Raw genomic sequence first — 22,725 nt, 5'->3', positions numbered from 1 at the left:
ATTCTAATGAAGTCAGCTCTTGTATTTCTGTGAGCTCTTTTATTCCAGGAGAAAGAGAGAATCATCCAATTAAGTTCATCAAAGGGCTTTTTTATTGAGAATCAGTGGAAGGGCAGGAAACAAATGCAGACATCTATCCAGTGTATCCTCTCTAATTGTGTTTAGTGTTGTGGTGGGAGGTGATTCCTTTTCTGTTAGGTGCCTTTCAGAAATTTGATTTAAGCAAAGAGACAAAATAAAGGTTAAGTAGGTCACTGTTGTAAAAGCAGAAAGACCTCAGGAGTTCCATAAATGCCTTAAATACTCCAGTGGAGAAAAATGTTGGAGTTACCAGTTGGACTTGATGACCTTAAAGGCCTCTTCCAACTGAATCAATTCTATGATTCTATAAAAAAAGTAACAGAACTCAGGGGCATTCAATATCTTTCACATGAATTCAGAAGCATTGTTAAAGCTTGTTTAGCTTGAGCCCATTTGGATTCTAGACAGATTATTTTTTTCAGTCTGTTCTGGAAAAGTAATCTTAACTCACCAGAAACTGAACCAGACCCAGAGGTTTTTCAGGGAGGACATTTTCTAGGGAAGACTGTGTGCCCAAGAAAGGACCTGTTGCTTGAGTGCCCTGGCAGAGAGGCAGAAGAGATAGCTGCAAAGAGGTGCTGTGGCACAGACGTGGGCAGTGGCTGTGTTTCCTGAACTCCTGCACAGCCTCTTCCCTGTAGTGTGATCAGGGTCTTCTCAGCAGAGCTCATTCATCTTTCTGGGCACATCAATTTAGAATACATTGCTCTTTGCTGCAGTTAACCAATCCTTAATTTTGAGGCTGGGAGCAGAAATGGTTTCCTAGAGAGGACATTATTTGGTGAAACTAATACAGAGCATGGGAGAGAAATTGACAATGCTGGGAAATGTTCTGCCTGTGAGTGAGAAGGGACAAGACTGAACTGGATGGTGTGTTGATGACAAGAGACTAATAAGTGGTGAAGTATGAATAGTTTTGGTCTCTTAGCACATTAGCTTTAGGGATTATCATATGGTAATTGTTCAATATAGTGCACTTTAATCTTTCTTGTCAAGTAAGATGAAGAATAATGAGACAGGTAGGAAAATAGATGAAGGGAAAGATGTCAGGCTTGTGTTGGAAGGATGAGCTGTTGGGTGGAGGGGCAGAACTGGTGGGATTTCCTCGAGATCCATCCTGGGACTGGTCTTTCCTAGTTAGGCTGAGATGAAAAACAGGATTATGCTAACCAGATTTGTTGCTGATGCAAAGAGTTGGGTTTTTTTTTCATCAGAGGGAAGGACCTTCTTTGAGAAGATCTGGATGACTTTCGGGGTGAATAATTCTTAACAAGATACAAGGTTGTTCACTTGGGGTATGTCAACAGGAGCAATAAATAAGAGGTCAAGGAGTGTTCTCTTGGCCTGGAGATGAAGGACTTGGGTACAGCCCTGCTGCAGAGCCGAACTCTTCCACCCACTAGAGTGGGATGACCACATGTAACCTAGGACTGTCCAAGGATTGTGCTCTCTCTGAGCCCAACTGGCACCTGGGGAATGTTTACAGAACATATTGAATCCCTATCAGATGCTGAGTGAGCAAGGCAATCACACCATTGCTCAATGGTTTAAGCCTCTGTCCAGATGATTCATTCACTCAAATGGGGTAGTCTGGGACTGAGTGGTAGTGGTTGTGGTTTTGTTGGTAATTCTTTCATGTAGGACTTCATATGTTGAACATGAAGGTGTGAGTCTACTAATTCACCGTAGGGTGAGACATCAATACATGTAGATAAAGGAAGAAGAGATTAGGAAGAGAGAAATATTCCCTCATCCAGGTGAAATGACAGAGGCAGCTTTCAGGGTGATGTTTTGGAAACTTCTAGGGCTGCCCAGCTTGGGGCAAGGGCCACACTATTCACTTTACTTTTCATTCACTACATTGAACATTAAGTCTGCTAGATGCAGAGACTGTAAGACATGTCTCATTTAGTTGTTTTATTTTCAGCAGTGGCCAGTTCTGGATGTATTTTAGAAACCTGCCTAAGATCATTTGGTGTATGCCGTTGCATAAAAACTGACAGTGTCTCACATCAGTTTAGGATGCTTACAGTGCCATGTAAGGGAACTAGTTCAGCCTTGAATAAGCAGTCAGTCACTAGAAACAAGGCATCTGATGTAGCATGGGGCTCTGCTTGGTTGCTTGATCTCACCAGAGAGCCTATTGCTGTAGGCAGAGGATAGGGTTGCCCTGACACTGGCATTTAGCCCTATTCCTGCTGCATTGTGCTCTGCAGACATAGTCACGATCTGACATTTCTCTCCAGCATAACCAGTTTTAAGGTTTGGGGAGCCCCAAGTTAGGCACAGAATTCAAAGATCCTGTGTATGCTCTGCACAAATCCAACACAGGAAATGTTTTGGTTTTGGTTGGTTGCTTCAGTTTTTCTTTTTCATTAGGTGAATAGTCTTCCTACTTAGAGGAAATTTCAACTTGTTTGCTTAGGCCATGTTTGTGCCTTGATTTATATTCTACTTGCATTGTGTGTTTGGATTCCTTGTCTCTAAACAGCCAATTGTTCAGTCAGGGTCAAATGAGCCATCTCACTACGTGCATGTATTAGGTGTGTTTCATATTTCTGTTCATTCTCATTTTACTGCTTTTCCTGGACCAACACAAACTGATGCACAAGGGTTATTCATGTGAGAAAACAGGGTGCAATGCCTTTTCTATTTTCCTGCTACAGCTCAGCTATGGGAACAGTTATCTTTCCAAAGCATGTGTGGGAGTTTTCTGCCCACCTGCCTGGCATAGCTTAAGGAAATGAGTCCAAAAAGCACGAAGGCTGATGATCCATCTAGCTGTGTAACTTGCCTCTAGCACCACTGCCAGAGTCATTACACCAATGGAGTGGTTTATTCCACAGCACAGATTCTTCCACGTTCCCAGGTGAAGCATGAAAATTAGCTTTGCCTTGTGACTTTTGTATGCACTCTGATGACTGTTGTTGCTGCTGGCTTTACTCATAGAAGCACCTAATCATCCTTTAAAACTTGCAATCCATTAGCCTCAAATAATAGTCTAAGAAAGCAATCCTGTTGCAATTCCCAAAGCAGGATCCCAGGTACTTATCCCCTTTGAGGATGGGTGAGGCTTGTGTCTAACTAATGTGTGGAGTGACTGGGGGTGAATTCGATGTAGTAATTTCCTTTAATTTAGTAGCATGCACATGTGTATTAAGCAGCATGCCCCTGGTGCTCTGACAATTAGCTGATTCATCTGCCTGGCATGATGGAGAGAAAGCAAGCAGTTGCGATTGCAATAAATAAAAACATCCTGCTGCTTCCGCTAGGAATTTGTGAACAATTTGCTTTCGAGTCTGACTTGCAAGCAGAAGGGAAAGCTGACTATTTGGACAAATTGTTGCTTGGCATTTTACATTTCTAGAGCTGCTTTAGCACGTGAGGACACCACAGTCTTTTTAAAGTTCCTGCCATGACTGTGTCATTATAACCAAACAAGCCTGCAAGAAAGAGAACATGAAACAGTAAGGGTAGCACCAGAGTGACGTCCCTCCCTTGGCTTTGTAAATGCCAGGGCTTGTCACTTCAGGAAAAACTGTAATGAAATTGCCACCCTGGAAACAGTCCTAAATTACAGGAGTAGTGATGGATTTGTATTGTGGTTAAAATGAACTTGAAAATGTTCTTACTCCCCACTTTCAGACAGAAGAGGTGGCAGCAGACCTGTTTAAATTGCAATACCAAAGGAGGTGCTGTTTTGCTGCTTGGTTGTTTCCTGGAGTATGTAGTTGTGGAAAGAACAATGTAGAAGTAGTCTCAGATGATTTACAGTTGATGTTTTAGTAAAGTTAATGAGCTTTGATGAAAAAGCTATTACTTTGGGACTGTTTTACCCATGACTGAAGTGCAATTTGTTTATTAATTAACTTACAGTGTGGTTATTATTTCAGGTCTCAGTAGAGGGATTGTGCTCTATTATTCTTGACAAATGCAGACAGTCTGTATGCCAGAGGACTTAGAGTAGGAATAAAGGAGAGATGGTCCTTGTGGCAGAATAGATGTCATATGACAGCGGTTTTCAAAGCTGCATACAGAATCCATGACAGAGGTGTGAGGCAAACCTGAGGGTCAGGCCATTGCATTAAGCTTGAAACACTATTTTGTTCTTCTCTAATGAATACTCTCAGAGTGTTTGGTACCCAGTGCTTCAGTTAGAAATGATTTATCCTTTCCAAAAATTTCCCCTGGGCAACTGCTCCTCTTCTTCCCTCCTTCTGCAACAGTACAAGTATATTTTTGTGATTTTTTTTGTCCATGCTGTCAAAAATAAGTGTGCAGGTACAAAAAGCAGTTCTGCATCCTGCAAGACATCTCTATGCTGTGTACAGAAGCACAGTGCAGAATTCATCAGCTGTCCAGGCCTGTGCTGGCACATCTCCATTCACCTTCTAGTGACCCATGCTATTTGTGTCCATCTCACAGACCAACTGCCACTTGCCTTTTAGGCTAGAAACCTTCCCAAATGAAAGACCATGCTCTCTGCAAACCCTCCTGCTATTCCTATGGAGCAGGACCCACTTCAGTTCTGTCCCTTCCCAAGTAGAAAGAGGAGCTGGTCCAAAGTGCAGTCCAGAGTCCTTTCTGCAGAAGACAGAAAGGATATGAGACAGGGGATCCTGTGTTACAGAGGGAGCAGTTATTTGCCCATCATGCTACTCATACGTATTTCTACAAGTATTTTGGAGCAGTGGCTAGCATCCTTCTGAAAGGGGAGTTAATTGCATGTGTGTTTTAAACTCAGCTGGCCTTTTGGGCTGGACTCATATATAGAAGCCCTTCACTATATCAAAGGAGGGCAGATATAGTTATGAGGCTTTCTTTCATCTCTTCTTTCATCCAAGTCATCCTAGTAAAAGGTGCTGGATTTCCCTACAGTTCCTCCAATGGAAACAATGCCCTTACCTAACTAGACTGACACACGTCAGGTAGCATCTTTGCAGGTAGAAATTGTTGTCTGCTCCATACCTACCAGGTTATGTTGTATAATTGGAAGTAAAGGAGCAGGCATGCAAAGGGCTTGAAACTCAGTGGCCCACTGTGCCGGTGGGCACATACACTTTGCTTATGCGTTCCCCTGGAGACCCAAAACCCACCGCTGCCTTTTGCCAGGAACAGAGCCCCTGATTCATGAGCAATGTCCCCAGCTGAAAAAGCAGCCTCATATGCATAGAACAACTTTGCCCATCCAGAAGGAAATAAACTCTGTGTATAGCCCAGTCACAAGCAAATCCCCCAGAGATGTTTGGGTCAGCTGCTGTTAACTGTATGTGGGGAGGATTTAATCTTCACTTCTTTTTTGGTTTGTTTGTTTTTCTGGATTTTTATGCCCCCTTGCTGGGTGAGCCTGCACAGTGCAGCACTGTGTTGTGCACAGATACTCAGGCTAGCTGGAAAGCCAGCACAGGTCCCAGAGGAGATACAGCTGTTAGACATTTCATACCCAACATGGAGGCTGTGCTAATTAGCAGGAACATCACCACGCTAAAATGGCTCCTCTATTTTGGGACTGGAGTTGCAATCCCACAGTTCTGCCTATGGCCAGCATTGTAAAGACTTGTCAGGTACTTGAGAACTTGTGCACTGTGCTATGTCTCACCTTGTGATGGAGGTGTAAGAACTGTAGATGGGTGCTTAAATTCGTGAGGAAGGCTTTGGGACACTGTATTTCCTTACTGATGATCATTCGTTGCCTTAAATAAATTCCATGTCAGTCACCTCAGCTGTCAGGGGAAGGCAGAGGGTTGTGTTACCAATGAAAGCAGTAAAAGAGAAGCCTGAATTATTTGTGTGATAATGAAATGTATGCACACATGCTGAAGGTTTTGGTGAAATGCTGGGCATCTTTAACAGCAAGGGACAGCACAGAGCTCAGGGAGGTGGCACACACATGCCCATGGAGGCAGATCCTGGGGAAGGTGATGTCTGGCTAATCTCCCAGCTGAATAAACAGAAGTTGGCTGCGTTAGACAAGTTCAGAGATTCTGATGGCCCATGCTGAACTGAATCTTTTTAATTTTTTTGTATCTTGTTTTTCCTCTCCTCCTCAGGTGGAAGACAGCTACTCTGCTGGCAGCCCTTCAAAAGGCTTTTTCTCAAAAGGGCTCCAGAATCGACCTTCCAGCCCTGTTTCTGCCCCTGTGAGATCCAAACATAGCCCTGGCTCACCCAAAACAGTGTTCCCCTTCCCCTACCAGGAGTCTCCCCCACGCTCCCCACGTCGAATGAGCTTCAGTGGGATCTTCAGGTCCTCCTCCAAAGAGTCCTCCCCCAGTTCTAACCCGTCTACCTCTCCTGGGGGCATCAAGTTTTTCTCCAGATCAAGAAAAAGTAAGAAATTGCTCATGTTATTTCAGGAAGATAGACGGTACCTCTGGGCTTGGCCCATTCTTTACCTGCGGTAGTGAAGTAAGTGCAGATGAGGCATGTGCTAATTGTTTGTTATCGCTTTCACTGACCATGTGTTCTGGGTTTCTGACGTGCTGGCCATTAGGGTGTGATCTCTGCAGGTCTACAAACACCTACACAGGGCTGAGGAGGGAAATCACGCTTCAAAGCTTTGGCTTAGACATCCTGCATCCACATTAGTGGGAGTTTTCTGGGTGGTTACGCTGAGGCTGGCTGGATGTCAGCACAGGGGCTTGAAAACTGATGGAGATGCTCATGAGTCAGGTGGAGGTGAGCACAGAAAGGACATCATCTCAGGAGCTAAAGGTGACTTACTTCTCTAGAGCCCACAGAGAATTTCAACTGTTTTTTAAATTGTTATTTCTTTGCCCTGATGTAGGAGGAAAAAGAGACCTTTACTGGACAGAAGTAAATGATATGTGTTTCCAATCAAATAACCATTAAGGGAGTGTTTGAACTCCTCAGCCAGGATATGAAAGGCATCATAGACCTCCATAGTGCAGAGCACTTGCCTGCTTTGTATCACACACAAATTTGAGCTCTTCAGCAGCCTGTGGGCTAACAGACCTGTAAGAGTCAGAAATGAGCACAATTCAGAACAGACTTTAATTATAAAACTTTATTGTGGAATCAATGTTCCAAATGCTGGTCTGCAAACCAAACCTGGTCTAAGCAAGGGGTTAGTGGCTATGGGAAGGGAACAGAGCTACAGAAGGAGAGGAACAGTATTTTGCCACTGGACATGCTGGATTGTCAGACCACAGTAAGTTTTACTCCTGTAAACAGAAGAAATGTCAGTGAGAAATTGTCAAACCTTCTGTGGCAATGCAGGTACAGAGTTGGTGATGTGTACACCTACACTTGACTCAGTGTCTCCTGCGAAGTACTGGTAGCTTTCAATGACTGTTAAATGGCACAGGGGCACCTTCTTGGTTTTAATCAGAACAAGTAATTTCATAGTGACTTTTGTGCACAACAACACAGCTATACAAACCCACAGAGAGAGGTTTGCTTTATGTTTGTCAGATGTTTTGCTGCAGCTTAATTGAAAGGGAATCTTTTCCTCTCTCTGAAAGACCTTCAGGAGACTGAAAGGAGGAGAGTCAGTGTTTCTGAAAGACTCCAAGTAGACTCCAAGCACCATTTCTATTCAAGGACATTTGTTCCTCTCTGCTTGAAGCTCAAGTATGCTTTTTAAGCTCTGCTCTTTTGCAAGCCTCACAATAAATCAAGTGCATTTAAGCTCTTTTTGCTAGTCCATATAGGATTAAACACTCCATAGGCAATATGCTGCAGATTGAGTGTGTGAATAACAGCAATATACACTTCAGAGCAAAGTCATCTTGTGACTTTTAAAGCAAGTTATCCAAGCAAACAGTACTGATTAGTCCTAGCTAGGTACAACTGAATATTAAATAAAGGAATCTTCCAGTAGTCAGCAAAACCCTTTTGATAAGGTCACATCACTGTCGCAGGAACAGGCTTGGAACACAGCCACTCTATTTTTGAGCTAACAGAAGATCCTGCAGCTCCCGAGAGGATTGCTGGAACTGGGCTGAGCTGGGGTACTGATGGTCCTTTGGTTTTCAGGCATGAGAGAGAGCCTTTTGGAAAGGTGTGATGATTAAAACTGGTGTTTAAATTGATAACTATTCCCATTCTGCAGCTTTTTGCCAAACAGACCATTTCTTACTGTCTGCTTTCACATCACTTTGGTTTGTTATGGGGAGACTAATGCAGATAACTAGGGGGAGACTAATGCATACCCTTCACTGCCACGTTAAAGTAGATTTTATTCAGAGTGTGCCAAACACAGGTTAGTGATGTACTACATTCCTAGAATTTGCTCTATTTGGTGAAATTTAATTTAACCAAATATTTTGATGACTTCAGGAAGTTCTCAAGTTAGCATTTCTGTTGTGTTATGCCGTTTTTCACAAATAAAACTTTTGCATTCTGCTACTTTGCAAATAAAGAATAACCCTGTGTATTGCAAAACACTAAGTTAATTGATGACATCCCACTCAAAACAGTCTCTGGCCTGAACAGCATTTCCTGAGTGACAAGGCTTCTCAGACACTCCTCTAACCTTTGCACAGATGCTGTGCTGAAGAGCTGTGAGAAGAACTAAACCACCACGTGGCTTCACATTTCTGAGGGTGCATAAATGCTTCACTGCTCAAAATTGTCACAACCTACGTGACTAACAATCCCATTTTCTCAAGCAGCTCAGGATACCCGTGAGTGGCACTTAGGTTACTTTATCAGTTCTGAAACTGTGGCTCTTCTGGGAAACTCTGCATTAGAACCTGCCTTTTGGCTTTATAGCAAACCTATATTTTATCCAGGCGTTGTCCAATTTAAAACCCAAAACGACAACAACAGCAACGAAACCCCACACTAGATAGAAGTTCAGAGGGGCTTGGGAGTTTTTTGTCCCCCCAGTTTACTTGAAATGAGGCTGTGCTGCACTCCTTTGCCTATCATCCTGGAGCAGTATGTGGGGGAAGTATGTGCAGTGTTTGTTTTAAGTAACATACCCAGCCTTCCCTCCACTTCCTCCTCCCACGCATTGTTCAAAACACAGACTAACCTGTTACTCTGCATATTCCTTGTTTTTCTTGGAAGCAACTTCTTCCTAGATTGTTTTCATTTTAAAGGCTATGTGTGGTATTTGCAGCACTTGCTTTCCCAACTAGTTGCTCTTTTCCCAGCTCAGTTATTTTGCCTTTTGAATATACGCAGTTCAGAAAGGGCGTCAATGGTCAGGGTAGGATGTTATTCAAATGGCAAATGGGGTGCAGACATGAGATTTAAAACATTTTCCACTCAAGGCTGGGAGTTTAAAGCTTTAGCTCATCTTTAATACTGTGTCACTTGTTTTGGCAGTAGCCAAAAGCTCATCTTTGGGTCTTCTCCCTTTGGTTAACCCAGTTCATCGTTTGATCACAACCCCTAGGCTCTGATCTGACAAATTATTTGCCCTGAAAGGAAAAATACCTTCTCACAACATGTCAACCATGTCATGTATTTTGGAAGTAGAGCTTCAAAACAGTAAACTGCTATTTGGGCTTCATGTCCATCATTCTACCTTTGAAAAGGCAAGAAATCTACCTCAAGCTCTGCATGGACCTTTCTGGGTGAGGTGTGTGCTTGGCCACTGTTGTAGCCCCTTTGGTTAGGGATGTTCATGACAGAAAAATCCAAGCCAGCTCTTTGTGTGCTGGGTTTCTGTACAAGTGCTTTGAAATGCAATTCTCAGCTTTTGAATTTCTCTTTTGTTGGAGACTTTCTTTGCAACAGCACAGTTAGACCCACAACAGAAAATGGAATATGGATTTGGGATCACTTAAGCTTGGCTTTGAGGTGGTGCAGATGACTTTCTCATCCTGCTCCCCACCACTATGAATCTCGGTAGATGCAGTTGCCTCCAGTACTGCCCATCTTGCACCTCCCCAACACCTTCTGCAAGTGGAGGTTTGGCTCTCTGAGATGCAGACCTCAGTACCCACATTCTACCCAGCAGTGTAGGTGCTCGAGCAGCCGTGGAACATTGAACAAGTACATTTCAATTATTTATAGACAATTAGGTGCCCCCCCACAAAAAAAAAAAAAAATTAGTAAATTGGAGTTTTCTAATTGTAGAACAGCACTTGTGACCTGTATCTGGCAGAACTGATGCTGATTTCCTAGATGGTTATCAGGGACAGCAGGAGCAAAGCACAAATTAAGAGGTGCCACTTGAACTTTGAGGTGCTGTGAAAAATGACTTCAAAATTTGCTTTATGAAACCACTTCACAGTTTGTCTAAAGTTTGCTCAAAACCTCATGGGTGGAAATCAGGGAGCTACCCTTGCAGATGGGCTAAAATCAATTACCCTGAATGTTTGAAGTAGATGGTTGCATGAAACTTAAATCACTAAAATGCAGCTTTTTCCATGGGGCCGAACGCCCCATTTGAAGGGCAGCCGGGCACTTTCCAGTCCTGCTTCCCTTTCCAACTCCAGCAGCTCAAGTAACAGCAATACTCATGACACATTGATGCTGTTGCCAGTTTTAACAGCATGGGAAATCAATTAAAAGGTTTCCTCTGAGCTAAACTTTTGGGCTGTGGTGGACGGGACCAAAAGATAAATTTAGCTCAGAATTAAAGGTTGCTTAGAGAACTTTGAATCAAAAACTACACAGCTTTCAAACACCTTGAAGCTGTTGACCAGATTGGAATCACAGTGAATTTGCACTGATTTTGAGGAAGGAAAAGTCTTTCAACACAGAGCTTTAATTTTCTATCTTCTCAGTAATTATTCTCCTTTGAAATTCAATACTGTTAACTGTGGTGCCTAAAACAATCCATAAAGAGGGCTCCCGGTGCTCCAGTAACAAGGCACCAGACAGTAGTTTTTTTCAGAAGGCTGCAAGATGCAGCACAGAAAGGCTTTCTTATATGTTATTCACGGTAATTATTTATTTTCTTGGAGATTAGATTATCTCTTCTGTAAGAAAAGTTTATGACTGTACTAATTTTTACCCATAGATGGAGCAAGTAGCTCTCATTTGCAACAGGCCAGGGAAGAAATGTGGAAAATCCTGCAGCTTCATGTTGCCACATTGAGCTCTGATCCCTCGAAGACCTTCTGACAGTGGCTGATCTGTGCTACAACTTTTCTTCTTTAAACTGAAATTCATTCCCCAAGATTGTCCTCTATATTTGTGACATTTAGATAACAACATGCAATGAAGTGGATTTTAGTCTGAGAGGATTGGCAGCTGGGAGCAGGCATTTCATGTGCCATTGATTCAAGCTATTTCCCACCATTACTCTTTAGGAGTACCTTCCCTCAAAATGTGCTGTACAACAGTCTGTCCTCCCTTGTGACAGCTGATGGAGCCTGTATTGGGATTTTTCTTTGCTAAATCAACACATTTATCCCATAGTCTTGGACCCTCACAGCCTTTGGACTACAGCTGTAGGGAACCATCAGTTATAACCTGCCATCAGGATGCTGAATAGCTAAGGCCACTTCCATCTTCATTTTTGCATCTGTGTTCACCAGCCCCCTGCCTTCTGAATGGGGAGGCAGGTGGGATGTCAGAAGGAAAGACTACGAAGCAGATTTGATCTCTTCCTATAACTACCCTTGCCATACAGGAAAAGAGGAGCAGGCTGGGGAAGAATGGGACTGCATGGTCCATGTTCACCTTGAGACAGAGGTCATCCCATAAAACCTAGGAAAGGAGCACAGCCATTTGTCTTGATTTATTTTCCAGTGTTGCTGTGCAAAACCATCTAATAATTTGTCAAGCTTGCTTTGAGTGCAGAGGCAGACAGAGGGGCTGACATTGTTCATTTCAGTCTCATCTGCACTAGAAAAATGACTTTTTGCAGACAGCATCTGTCAGCACAGCTGCAGCTGAGCTGGTGCTGCACACAGTTTAGCATGGCCTGAGACCAGCCACGTTCAGCACCATTTCTCCTGCCAGTTACCGACATCCGCTGTCAACAGCAGATGATTTTTCTGGCTAAAATGTGCCTTTGGTGGTTGGTCTTGGTTTATTTGGAGAGATCTTTCAGCGTGCTTCCTGTTCCACATTTGTTTGCCATGGTCAATGTTATCTGCATAGGTGGAGTGCATCCAGCATGCTTTTATAGTATTTATCAGTCCTTCTAGTCAAGAAGAGTTTCTCAGGTTATCTTCAAATTGTTAATGATTTTGATGGAATGATGGAAGAAAAGAAAAAAGAGTTTTTCAGTCCCTAGCTTTCATCTGCAGCATATGGGGCAGACCTGTGACCAGGTGTATTCCCATCTTCTATATCTGTTCTGGGGTTTGAACTCTGGAAGATGCTATAAGTGAACACTTTTCAGGCTGTCTAATCATAGGAAATAATTTGGGAATAAATTGTGGGCAATTCCTTTGGGGGTTTGGGTTGCATTTCATTAAACTATCTGCAATTTAAAGTCAGGAATACATGTAGGAGCAGATTTTCCAAACATATTTAGGCGTCTGTGTCCCATTTAGAACAATCATTTCAGAATTTGATCCCTAAGCAAGTATTTGGTTATCAGTGCTGCAGAAATGCTGTTTGCTTTCATAGGTTTGTTCACACATTTAATGTTAAGTGTATTGCTTTTGCTCAGTCTCAGCAAATGCTTGTCACAGTCTCATTTCAAATGCATTGTGCATCCAGCCTCTTTTGATATGTGGTTAGAGTCTGAGGTATTATTAATCATTTAAGGTATCAGATCCAAGCTTTATTGATATGGTGAGTTCAAGGAAAATGCCTCAAAAATGGGCTGAATAAATGTGATAAATGTTGAGTCAATCAGTTTTCTAATCTGGAAAAATATGAAAGGAAAGAACCTGATCAGAAAGCAGAAAACCAGGGAATATAGTACGTGTAGTAGAGCAAGTAAAGGACAGTTAAACCCCAGGCTCAAATCCAGCAGCCTGTAGCTCTTCCATAGCCCTTGTTAAGTTTTGACTGAGCTTGGACTGATTGAAAGCACTGGTTTTAAAAAGAAAATAAACCCCAATGGTAAATTGCTGTGCATTGTGAGAGTCAGTAGAGCAAGGTGTAGATTGCTCTCTTGTCTCAGCTTATGGGCTTTGCGGAAATGAGCCTTTGCTTCATGCAACCTTTGGAACTCTGAAAGCATCTTGAAGAAGAGCCCTGATGATCACCAGTGTAAACTATTGCAGGGGCTCCACCACTTTACTGAGCGGATTACTAGATTCCTTCTCTGGTTTCACTTATGTCTTTTGTTTTCCCATTGACCATAAAGCCAAGTGAGTTAACATGCTTCTGAGAGCAGCCCTGCAGGGAAGGACTTTGGGGGTACTGGTGGATGAAAAGCCAGAGGTAAGCTGGCAATGTGCACTTGCAGCCCAGTAAACCAACCTTTTTCTGGGCTGCATCAAGAGAAACGTAACCAGCAAGTTGATTCTGCTCCTCCACTCCACTCTGGTGAGACCTGGTTTTGCCAGGAGAGGTTAAGATTAGGTGTTAGGAAAAATTTCTTCACTGAAAGGGCTGTAAATCATTGGAACAGGCTGTCCAGGAAAGTGTTGGAGTCAACATCCTTGGAGGTATTTAAACAACGTGTAGATGTGGTGTTTAGGGACATGGTTTACTGGTTGGACTTGATGATTTTAAAGGTCTTTTCCAACCTAAAATGTTCTATGATTTATGGCAATCCTGAAACCAGCAGTGGTAGTTGACAAATGACAAACCTAAAGGCATCCCTGAGCTTATAATGGTCCCTGCGCTAGAGTTCTCCAGAATGGATCAATAAACTTAACCACCCTCCCCTCCCAGCAGGGATGGCTGGTTCTAGCATGGGGCACTGTTTAATGAAATCTAAATTTTCTAATTTCAGCTTTAAAACAAACAAATGGATTGTAGATTGCTTGGAGCTTTGTTACCTTCTTATTTTTTTAAGGAATGATCTTATTTCTCTCCAGGCTTTCTGCTGTGCCCTTGTCTGTCAGCTCACCCAGCATTTGAAGATTCTACCTTAAAATAATTCTTGTCTTATTATGAAGAATATTAATCTGTGTGTACTTGATATGCAAAACAAGTACTTGGAGTCTTTGATGATCAACCATCAAAACACCTCAATTTCTTAGTTAAATTATTTTGAAGCTTGCCTCAGGGTTCCTATAAGCACGATTTATTGGCAGGCGGCTGTGGCGATTTGCAGTGGGGGTTGTTTGTAGTTTTCCTCTTGCAGCATCTCCTGCTGCTGACAGCTCTCAGAGCCCACAGTGCAAGTGCAGCTCTAAAAGCCCATGTAGGTGTGTGGCAGAGGACTGCGGTGACAAATGCGTGTGAGTAGCTAAGCTAGACACTGTGCCAGCCCAAACTGTATCCCCCTGGGAGCTTTACATGACTGTGAAACGTAGGTGCCCTCCTGTGGGCATCCTGCTGCTCTTCCTTTGTGCATGGAGAGGTGGGGCTTGCCTTGCCTGCCTGAGGAGATTTGGTTTAGGTTTTGAGCAGGATGCTAAGGAACTTTTGTTATGTTTTCATTTGATTTGTTTGCTTTTAAGCCCATTCAAACAGTGGGAGCTAAAAGCATCCCTCCCTCCTGCCTGTGTCACAGCAGTAATTCCAGCAGTTGTTCAGGAAACCAACTTCTTTCCTTGTCGCAAGGGGACATTGGCCTCAGGTCAGGATATGACACTCAATACCAAGATAGACATTTAATTGCATTGACAAATGTGTGGACTCTAGTGCAATTCATTTCTGGCTGGGGAAGGCATGTGGAGGTAAACCATTAATCATCTGTTCTTCAGCAGATGCTGGATGTTTCATTTCAGGGTCACTGTGAATGTGCCTGCCTCATCACCTGCCTAAGCTGGGCAGAAAGTTTGGTGTCAGATTTGTTTGCTTAACCTCAGGATAAGACTTCCCTAGCTCTTCATGTTCACAGTCTTTCCACAGAGCTGTTCAATGGTGAGAGAACTGTGCTGGGCAACCTGAGTTACAAGTCCAACAGAATGGTGCTGCTTGCAGTTATGCAGTTATTCCAATTCCTCTACTGTGCCAAAAGTGGCTTTAATCCATGCAAAATAGAAACCACATCTAACCACTATGGAGAGCAAGACTTTATGGAGAAGGTGTGAAAGAATCTCATTTGTGATAATGCAGTTAATAGCTTCAGGTGGCAAACAGTGCCACTGCGATTTATTCTTTGTTTAAAGCCTCTGTCAAGTACCTACTTGCTTCATGTTTGCTAGGGAAGGGGGGCATTTGACCATGTTAGGTGCACCTTGAAAGATTTCTGAAGGACAGGAAGCACAAACAGCAGCTGCTCTAGGAGTCCTCAGCAAGGCAGCACTGGCCTAAACTGTTCTAGGAGCCTGAGCCTCGAAGGTGAGTTAGCGTGACCATTTAGATGAGTGGCTAGCTGAATTCTTTTAATCTTTTAGAAGATAGTATAGCTCCTTTCAGAGCTAATTAAAATGTGGCTTCTACCTCTGTGAAATAAAGCTCTGTATTAATGTGTGTTTAAGCATTTCTGATTTACTACATCTGACTTTCTCAGAGTGACACAGGGAAGACTGGACCACTGGGCTCTGAATACCATGGAACAGGCTTTCCAGACTTGAGTGCCTGAAAGTACTAGGATGAATCCTTGCTGAGACACATAAGCCAGTTGAGGTGAAAGTAAAAAAAGAGACCTTCTTCACAACAAATAAAAAGACAAAAAAAAAAAAGGGAAATATTTTGACTAATTTCAGTAATATTTTCTCCTCACCCCTAAGGAAGGTGGTGGACAATAAAGAGCAGTTTCCTACATGAGGATCTAAGTTTTACTGCATTGGATTTTGTCCTTCAAATGAAAGGAAAGCCTTTACTTCCAATGCAGTCAAAGGCACTCACACTGACAAAAGCCTAATTATGACCCTTCCTTCCTCAAAACCATAAATAGTAAGTAATGAGGATTATCACCAATCTGACAACTTGTATGTTTGCTGGTGTTCAGGGAAGTCTCTCAAGCAAATGGTGGGGATTAGCACAAATCAGTTTGTACAGCTGTCTAGATTTTGTTGAATCAGAAGCCCAGTCTGTAGAAAAATATATGGGTTTTCAGCAGCAAGGGAAGACAAGCAGGGAGAGTTATTGTGAATCTAGAGAAATAGTCAGAGCTGTAGCTTTCCATTAAGGACTGTGGCACTGATGCTTGGGATGAGAGTATTGAAAGAGCATTAGCTGCTTTTGTATTCAAAGCCTGTGATATTATTAAGTAAACAAAACAAGTGGAACTAAAGAAAGTATCTGAACAGCACATACTTTCCTTTGGAAAAATAACCCTGCAGGGTGCAAAATCTGCTGCAGCAAAGTACTGGGATAACTGTGCATCATTCCTCACTTAAGAACCATGTCAAGGACCAGACTGGAAAAATTATCTGCTATGGATTTTTTAACTTCTCTGTTATCTAGCTGCCAGGTAGAGGAGTTTAGTGCTGTATTTTGTCTATGCACTTTGGTCTTGGTTCTGTTTCTGCCTGAAGTGCTCTCTGAAGTCCTTCCAAATTCTTTACCATAAAAGATAATAGAACACTAAATGGCATCCAGAACTTTTCCTTCAAATACTAAGACACAAGTCAGGCTGGGAGAGGGACAGCAGTAAGGGGAAAGACTGGGGAAAATTTGCTTCCCTTGGGAATTTGCCATCAGTGAAAACCTGGAATGCACTCACTGCAATGAAAAATTAGCAGGTACTTAATAATGCTCTTTCTTTCCCCCAAGACTCCATGTATACCCACCAGTAATGATTTACTGTAAGCACTCCATAAAAAGCAGTGTTCAGTCTTGATGCCTTCTGCTTTGGAGGTCACAGAGAGATGGCTGAGTGAACCTCATCAGTAGCAAATGCAAAGCATAAAATACTGGCGCAATAAAGAAGGAGCCAAGTCTTAATCACATTAACAGATTCTCATACACTTTGTCCATGCTATTTTGTAAAGTGCTTATGTAACTGAAAAGGTTAACCTTGGAAGAAGAAAGCTAGAAAAAATATTTTTACAGCTTCTTATTTATAGCTTTACTACAGTCAAGGAATTAGTTTGCATTTTACAAAGCCAAAAAGCGAGGGAGGAGAGAGGAGGAGGGATCTGAGATATTTGCATAGCTTTCAGAATTTTAAAGGAAAACTAAAATCCCAAGGAGTTACTGCTGTCAAATGCAGACATGCAGGCAAATCCTAGACTGGAGCAGGATTCAGTATCCAGGCAACATCAACATTTTGTGTTAAGCTACTGCCAGCCCCACTGACAGGTTTTGCCACTTTATGGTTGCATTAAAAAAGGAAGAAAGAAAGAAAGAAAATTCCTGATGTCACTGAAGTTCTTAAAAATTAGTGTCTCATCCATCCAGCAGGTGAGAGGCTCAGCAGCACACAGCACATTCATGTCTTGCAAACGTTCTGAGGGAAAAGCCTTTGATGAGTTCACAGCTAGGAAGGTCTGTGCTTCCATGTTTCTCTCTAAAGCTGGCACTTCATTTCCCCCAAAGTTTCTTAGCCTCTTCCCTGGACACAGGTAGTCACAGTGAATCCCTGGTTGTGCAGTTGCCCATTAGCAGAGCTGAGAGAGAAACCAACATCTGTTAATGCAATATTCAGACCCATTTCAGTGTTCCTTCCTCCCCTTCTCTATTGGTATTCTATTATGACTGGAAACAACTTGCTGATTTACACGAATGTGTAGCTTGGGGCAATAATTTCTGTGTCTGTTAGCACAGAGGTTTTAATATTTTTTGCTCCAGTGACACTCTTGCAAATAAGATGAGTGTTAGACTTGCCAGGCCTTACTGCCAGCTGCCAAGGTGATGATGGAGTATTTTTTTCCACAAATATGTGTTATGTAACAGTAACAAAAGCATTCAGTCAGTAACACTGATAGGTTTTTACAGGCTGGTTTAGGCACCCTTGACTCTGAGAGCCAGCATGGGCAGGGACAAGGGTGATGACAGCAGCTTAATGCCAGATGTACCCACCACTCAAGCCAAGTCACCTCGGTAGAGGGCTCCAGAGCAGAGGATCACATTGGAAGAACCTTCCCAAAGTGGCAAAACTGCAAAGGCAAAAGTGCAGGGAGACAGAGAGTGTCCACAGCTTCCCCCTCAGAGAGGGAAGAGTGAGCTCTTAGCAAGAGGAAGTGGAAAGGCTAAGGAGCATCAGGGAGGTTGAACACTGTTGGTGGGGCCAGAGTCTGCAGACCTCCTTGAAATAGAAATGGGAGCACCTGTTGAAAAGTACCCAGGATGAAGGAGTCCCTGTCAGAATGAAGCCTAAATGGAGAGTGAATTGAGGCAAGTATATGGTGAGGGCAGCAGGTCAACTCCCTGCTTGTCCATCTCACCCCACCACATACCTCTGAATGAACAACAGGTATGATGCTGTGGTTGAGCAAGAGCAGTCAAATGAGGATGTGGATGTGCTGCTGAAAAGCTACAACATAGTGGCCATTCCTGAAACTTGGTGGGATGAAATCTATGACTGGAATGTGCCTATCAGTTGCTATAAGCTGTTCAGAAGGGACAGGAGAGGAAGGAGAGGAGGAAGTTTTGCCCCCTGTGTTAAGAATGAATAGTGTGTGAAGAGATGTTCCAAAAGAATAGCCAAAAGCAAGTTGAAACTTTACAGGTAAAAATTAGAGACCTGTACAGCAAGTTCTGCACATCCATGATAGTAATTTACATCTTTTTCAAATGACTTTACAGGGTACAAATGGTGTGATTGGCTCAATCCATTGCTAAGTCATGACTAAAAGAGTTTTCATGGTTCCAGAAGCCTCTCCTCAGCTTAAGGCCTGGTCTGTTTTGAGGAAGTGAACAGGGAAAGATGCTGGCTGTAACCTGTGTGCCTGTGCGCTGCTATCTGCCCTGTCATCCACAAAGGCAGCCTAAAGCCTGAGTAACCAAGTGTTGCCTCTTCCCCACTCTCTCAGGCTTTCAAGGAGTCCCCCAAGGACACAGCTGACAGACTTTTCAGTGGCTTCCTTTATGATTAGATGCTGTGAAAAGGTTTCAGACTATTTTTTGTCCTGCCAGGTATTGTGTGTGCAGACTCACAGGGTTAGCTTTTCCAGGAATATTCTCTTACTTGCCTTGTAGCTCCCAGGTTTCCAGCCCTTCTGTCATCTAGGCATAAAGACTCAAAAAGCTTTCTCTAGCTTCTTCTGCTTTGGTCCCAGCCAGCCCACTGAGATTTTTCACACAATGCTAAATATAACTACTCTGAACTTTACTGTGCTTGGTGCTTTTACTTGCACAGTGAATGAACAGGGAACCTTTTACCACCCAAGCTGTTCCACATGGTCCCTTGTTTCAATACTATCACAGGCTTGTGGCTCCTCAGTTGCAGCAGTTTCCCAGCTGCACACCATGGATGTGTCCAGATGCTTTTTTTCCAAGCTACCTATCTGCTGGTTAGATGAACTGGTAAATTTATCAATAAATGGGAAATATTTGAGCTTGGATTGTTCCTAGTTCATTGTAGACAGCAAAACAATCCCATCTTTTCCTTACATGTCCACTGTCTCTCTCTCTGTCCCTTCTGTACCCTGGCAGATTGCTAAGGCACCTCTGCTACCATCTCAGTAAGCTGCAGGGTCTGTCTTTTCATACTATGCTCTCATCTCCCTTGGAAAATCAGTAAAGTTTCTTTTGCTAAATGAATTGCAATATTTGATCTGAGTGTAAAAAGTCTCAACACCACTCTCCCTCCCACCAAAAAAATCCAACCCCACCAAAAAAAAAAACCAAAACAAAAAACAGCCACCCACCAAAAAAATTAACCAAGAGAAAAAGAAGCAGCCAAAAAGATCTGAATTCTTTCTCTTCCAGACCTCATGTATGTGCTAACAAATGTTTCCTCCTCTACAGTCCCATCTGCTCTGGCAGATCTTCTGAAATCTGGGTAACTAATTCTAGTGATCTCTTTGGAGATGCAGCATGTGAGACAGCCACCTCAAGCACACAGTGGTTTAGCAGTGTGAACAGTATGTCATGTTCTTGCAAAGGATGGAGCAGAGCCATTGAGTCCAGCAGTCCTGTCTTGTTCTGTTCCTCACTGGTCTCATGCCAGCCTGCTGCACAGAGGCTTTTGGAAAGTCACTTCTCCCTGTGCGAAGAAGCTGCAAACCATGATACATATCTCCTGTCTGCTGAAGATAAAAGGTGCTACATGAGATCCATGTGATGGCAGAGGTTCCTGAGATGCTTATCCTGGGAAGTTAACAGAGCTGGCTTGCCAGTTGTTCAATTATTATGACACTCAAGTGTGTAATGTACTTGGGTTTAATGCTTTGTTTACAACTAATGATGCTTCACAATCATTAATTTGTAGGAAAAGTAAGGGTAGAAAGTGAAGGCAGACCTTAGGATTTTCTTTGTGTAGTTGGTTTCATTTTGTAGAATCCCTTGTTTGGTTGTTTTTTTAGCTACTAGATGAAGGCCTACTTTAATTGCTTGGGACAGCTTGAACAAGTAGATGGAAGGAGCTGGCTCCAATGCAAAGAGGCTGTGCAGGAGGCTGGATTTCAGTGCAGTCCCTGTTTGCACACAGTGGATTCCTTCCTTTCTATTATAATCCCCTTGCTGGAGCAATCCCACTTGTAATGACAATGCAGTGTTGGGTGATCCTCTAGGAATTTCCCCTCTTGGCACTATGCCTGTGTTTAGTTCATCAGCTTGGGATCTAGCCCTGTGCAGTGTCCATAGTCAGTCATATAAACATACTGTCGGTGGCTATATAATAAGTAATTAAAGCCCTGCCTATGGATACCCCAGCTGGTCACTGGGATTTTGTGACTTTTGAGCTTGATTTCAATGAGCAGTTCAGCTCACTGCTGGTCTGGTCTGATGCTACAAGACCCTGTTTTCACTGAAAAAAAACCCAACATTTGTAATAATTAATGGAAAATGCCCATTCTGCACACACAGCTGCATTAGCCTTACAAGTAACCTGCACGTAGACTGTAGACTCTCCTGCACCATCATGTCAGACAAGAGCAGGAGAGGCACATGGATGTGAACTCCTTCAACCTTGAGGTTAGGAGTTCACAGGGAAGGATTCTTTCCTCTGGAAACTGCTGCTAATTCAGTGAGTTTCCCTTCTCTCTCCAAAGAAATCTCCTAAGACAGAATCAGTGGGGGACTGTATTTCTGTGGAGCCATGGTGCTCTGAGTTTTAGTCTCCTGTGTTTTCAGGTGTTCACTATGAGACAGTGGTGTGAATTTCACTCTTCAAGTCCTGGCCATCCCTGATGTATCACTTTCTTGGAGTAATTTCTGGCTTTATTCATTTGCTGTCATTGACTTTTCTACCTGATTGAAAGACACTAATTTAAACTGAAGGGGATATTTTGTTCAGCCTGACAATGCCCATTTTGACTTTAACATCACTGAATCTGTTCCAATCCTGTATGAGAAGTGAGGAAGCAGGAAAGAAAGAAGAACAAGAAGAGAATGGAAAAGAGTTTTGTGACATTACAGTAAATCCTATCTCCATCTCCATGTTTTGTGTATGGATATTGTGGAAAGGCTTTGATAGACACAAGCCAGAGAAGCGAGAAGAAACGAGAAAAACACAAGTGGAAAAATGCTTCTAAGGAACTTTATTGCCTCTGCTGTTTTTTTGGTAAAAGTTACTGCTGAGATGTTTTCCTTTAGCTGAGAACTTACTGAACTAGAGGAGTGGTGTTGTCACACCAGACATCCTGTGCCTGCTGGATCAAATACTGTTTTGCTGGTTTGAGCACAGCCAGATTGTGGTGTGTATAAGGACAGCTCCGTTCTTCACGTTACCGACTGAACTTGCTGGAGACGTGAGTGCTGGAAACATCTGCACCACACTTTAGTAGGGTGGGGGAAAATGATAAAATTATCATTTGCACTGAACCATAGTCATCAGTCCCAACTTTACCAGTCTTTTGGGGTAGGTTCTCTCAGCCTAAAATAAAGTGGTTTTCTTCCTAGAGATCTCCAATATGCTAACACTACCATTGCTGCCACTCCTATTCCCGCTGCCCCGTATTATAAGCTCTGGAAAAGCAGGATAGGAAAACATCACAAACATGCCAGGATGTAGTTTATAAGTAATTTACCAAGAGTTCTGGGAAATCTAGTGTGCACCTTTGGGACTTCTAAAAGAATTAAAATTCAACTTTCAGATTTTTTAAAACCAATTTAGTGCCAGCCTGACAGCTTCAAAGATTGAAATCTTTCTTAACACACAGTGAAAGCAGCGTGAAGCAGTATAAAAGAGAGGATAAAGACAAAAACTCATTACAGTGAAACACTTGGTTATGATTATGGGAAGTAATTGAGCCCAGCTTGGCGTCATAAACTTGCAATTCTTTTATGGGGTGTGAGCTGGACTTGAACCAGATGGAGAAAGTGGTAGTTTGAATTTCCCTTTGAAAATGCAGGCTGCATGCTCTGTTCCACCGGCCTGCAAATGGTGTTCAGGCAAAGCAGGCTTTTTGTTGCTGTGCACTTGTAGTCTTGAGTGTGTGTTTCCTGGAGCAGAGATCTCTTTTAAATACTCAGCTGTGTGTTGTTCAGAGTATTTTTCACGGTTTATATTTATATGACATACAGTTGCAGTTAAAAACAACCTGTTGTCCTGAGGCTCATAAGCCTGTCCTGGCACCACTGACAACGACAGAAAATGTTTCATTTTGCCAGCAACTGTCTGTAGAATTTAAAAAAGAAAATTGTAAA

General features: G+C 42.8%; 1 protein-coding gene across 1 annotated transcript in view; it reads left to right on the top strand.

The window, feature by feature from the left end:
• Window positions 1-22,725, top strand: part of PRKAG2 (protein kinase AMP-activated non-catalytic subunit gamma 2) — a 186,969-nt gene that overhangs the window by 67,859 nt on the left and 96,385 nt on the right. The window contains exon 3 of the mRNA XM_068145964.1: window positions 6,132-6,411. Coding sequence (XP_068002065.1) covers window positions 6,132-6,411 — 280 coding nt within the window. The remainder of the gene's footprint in view (window positions 1-6,131; window positions 6,412-22,725) is intronic.

The sequence above is a fragment of the Melanerpes formicivorus genome, unplaced genomic scaffold, assembly GCF_026170545.1.
Source record: "Melanerpes formicivorus ecotype bairdi unplaced genomic scaffold, bMelFor1.0.p_v2 SCAF_13, whole genome shotgun sequence".
NCBI classification, from domain to species: Eukaryota; Metazoa; Chordata; class Aves; order Piciformes; family Picidae; genus Melanerpes; species Melanerpes formicivorus.
Note: the sequence above shows the minus strand (reverse complement) of the source record. Positions and strands in the feature narration are given on the sequence as shown.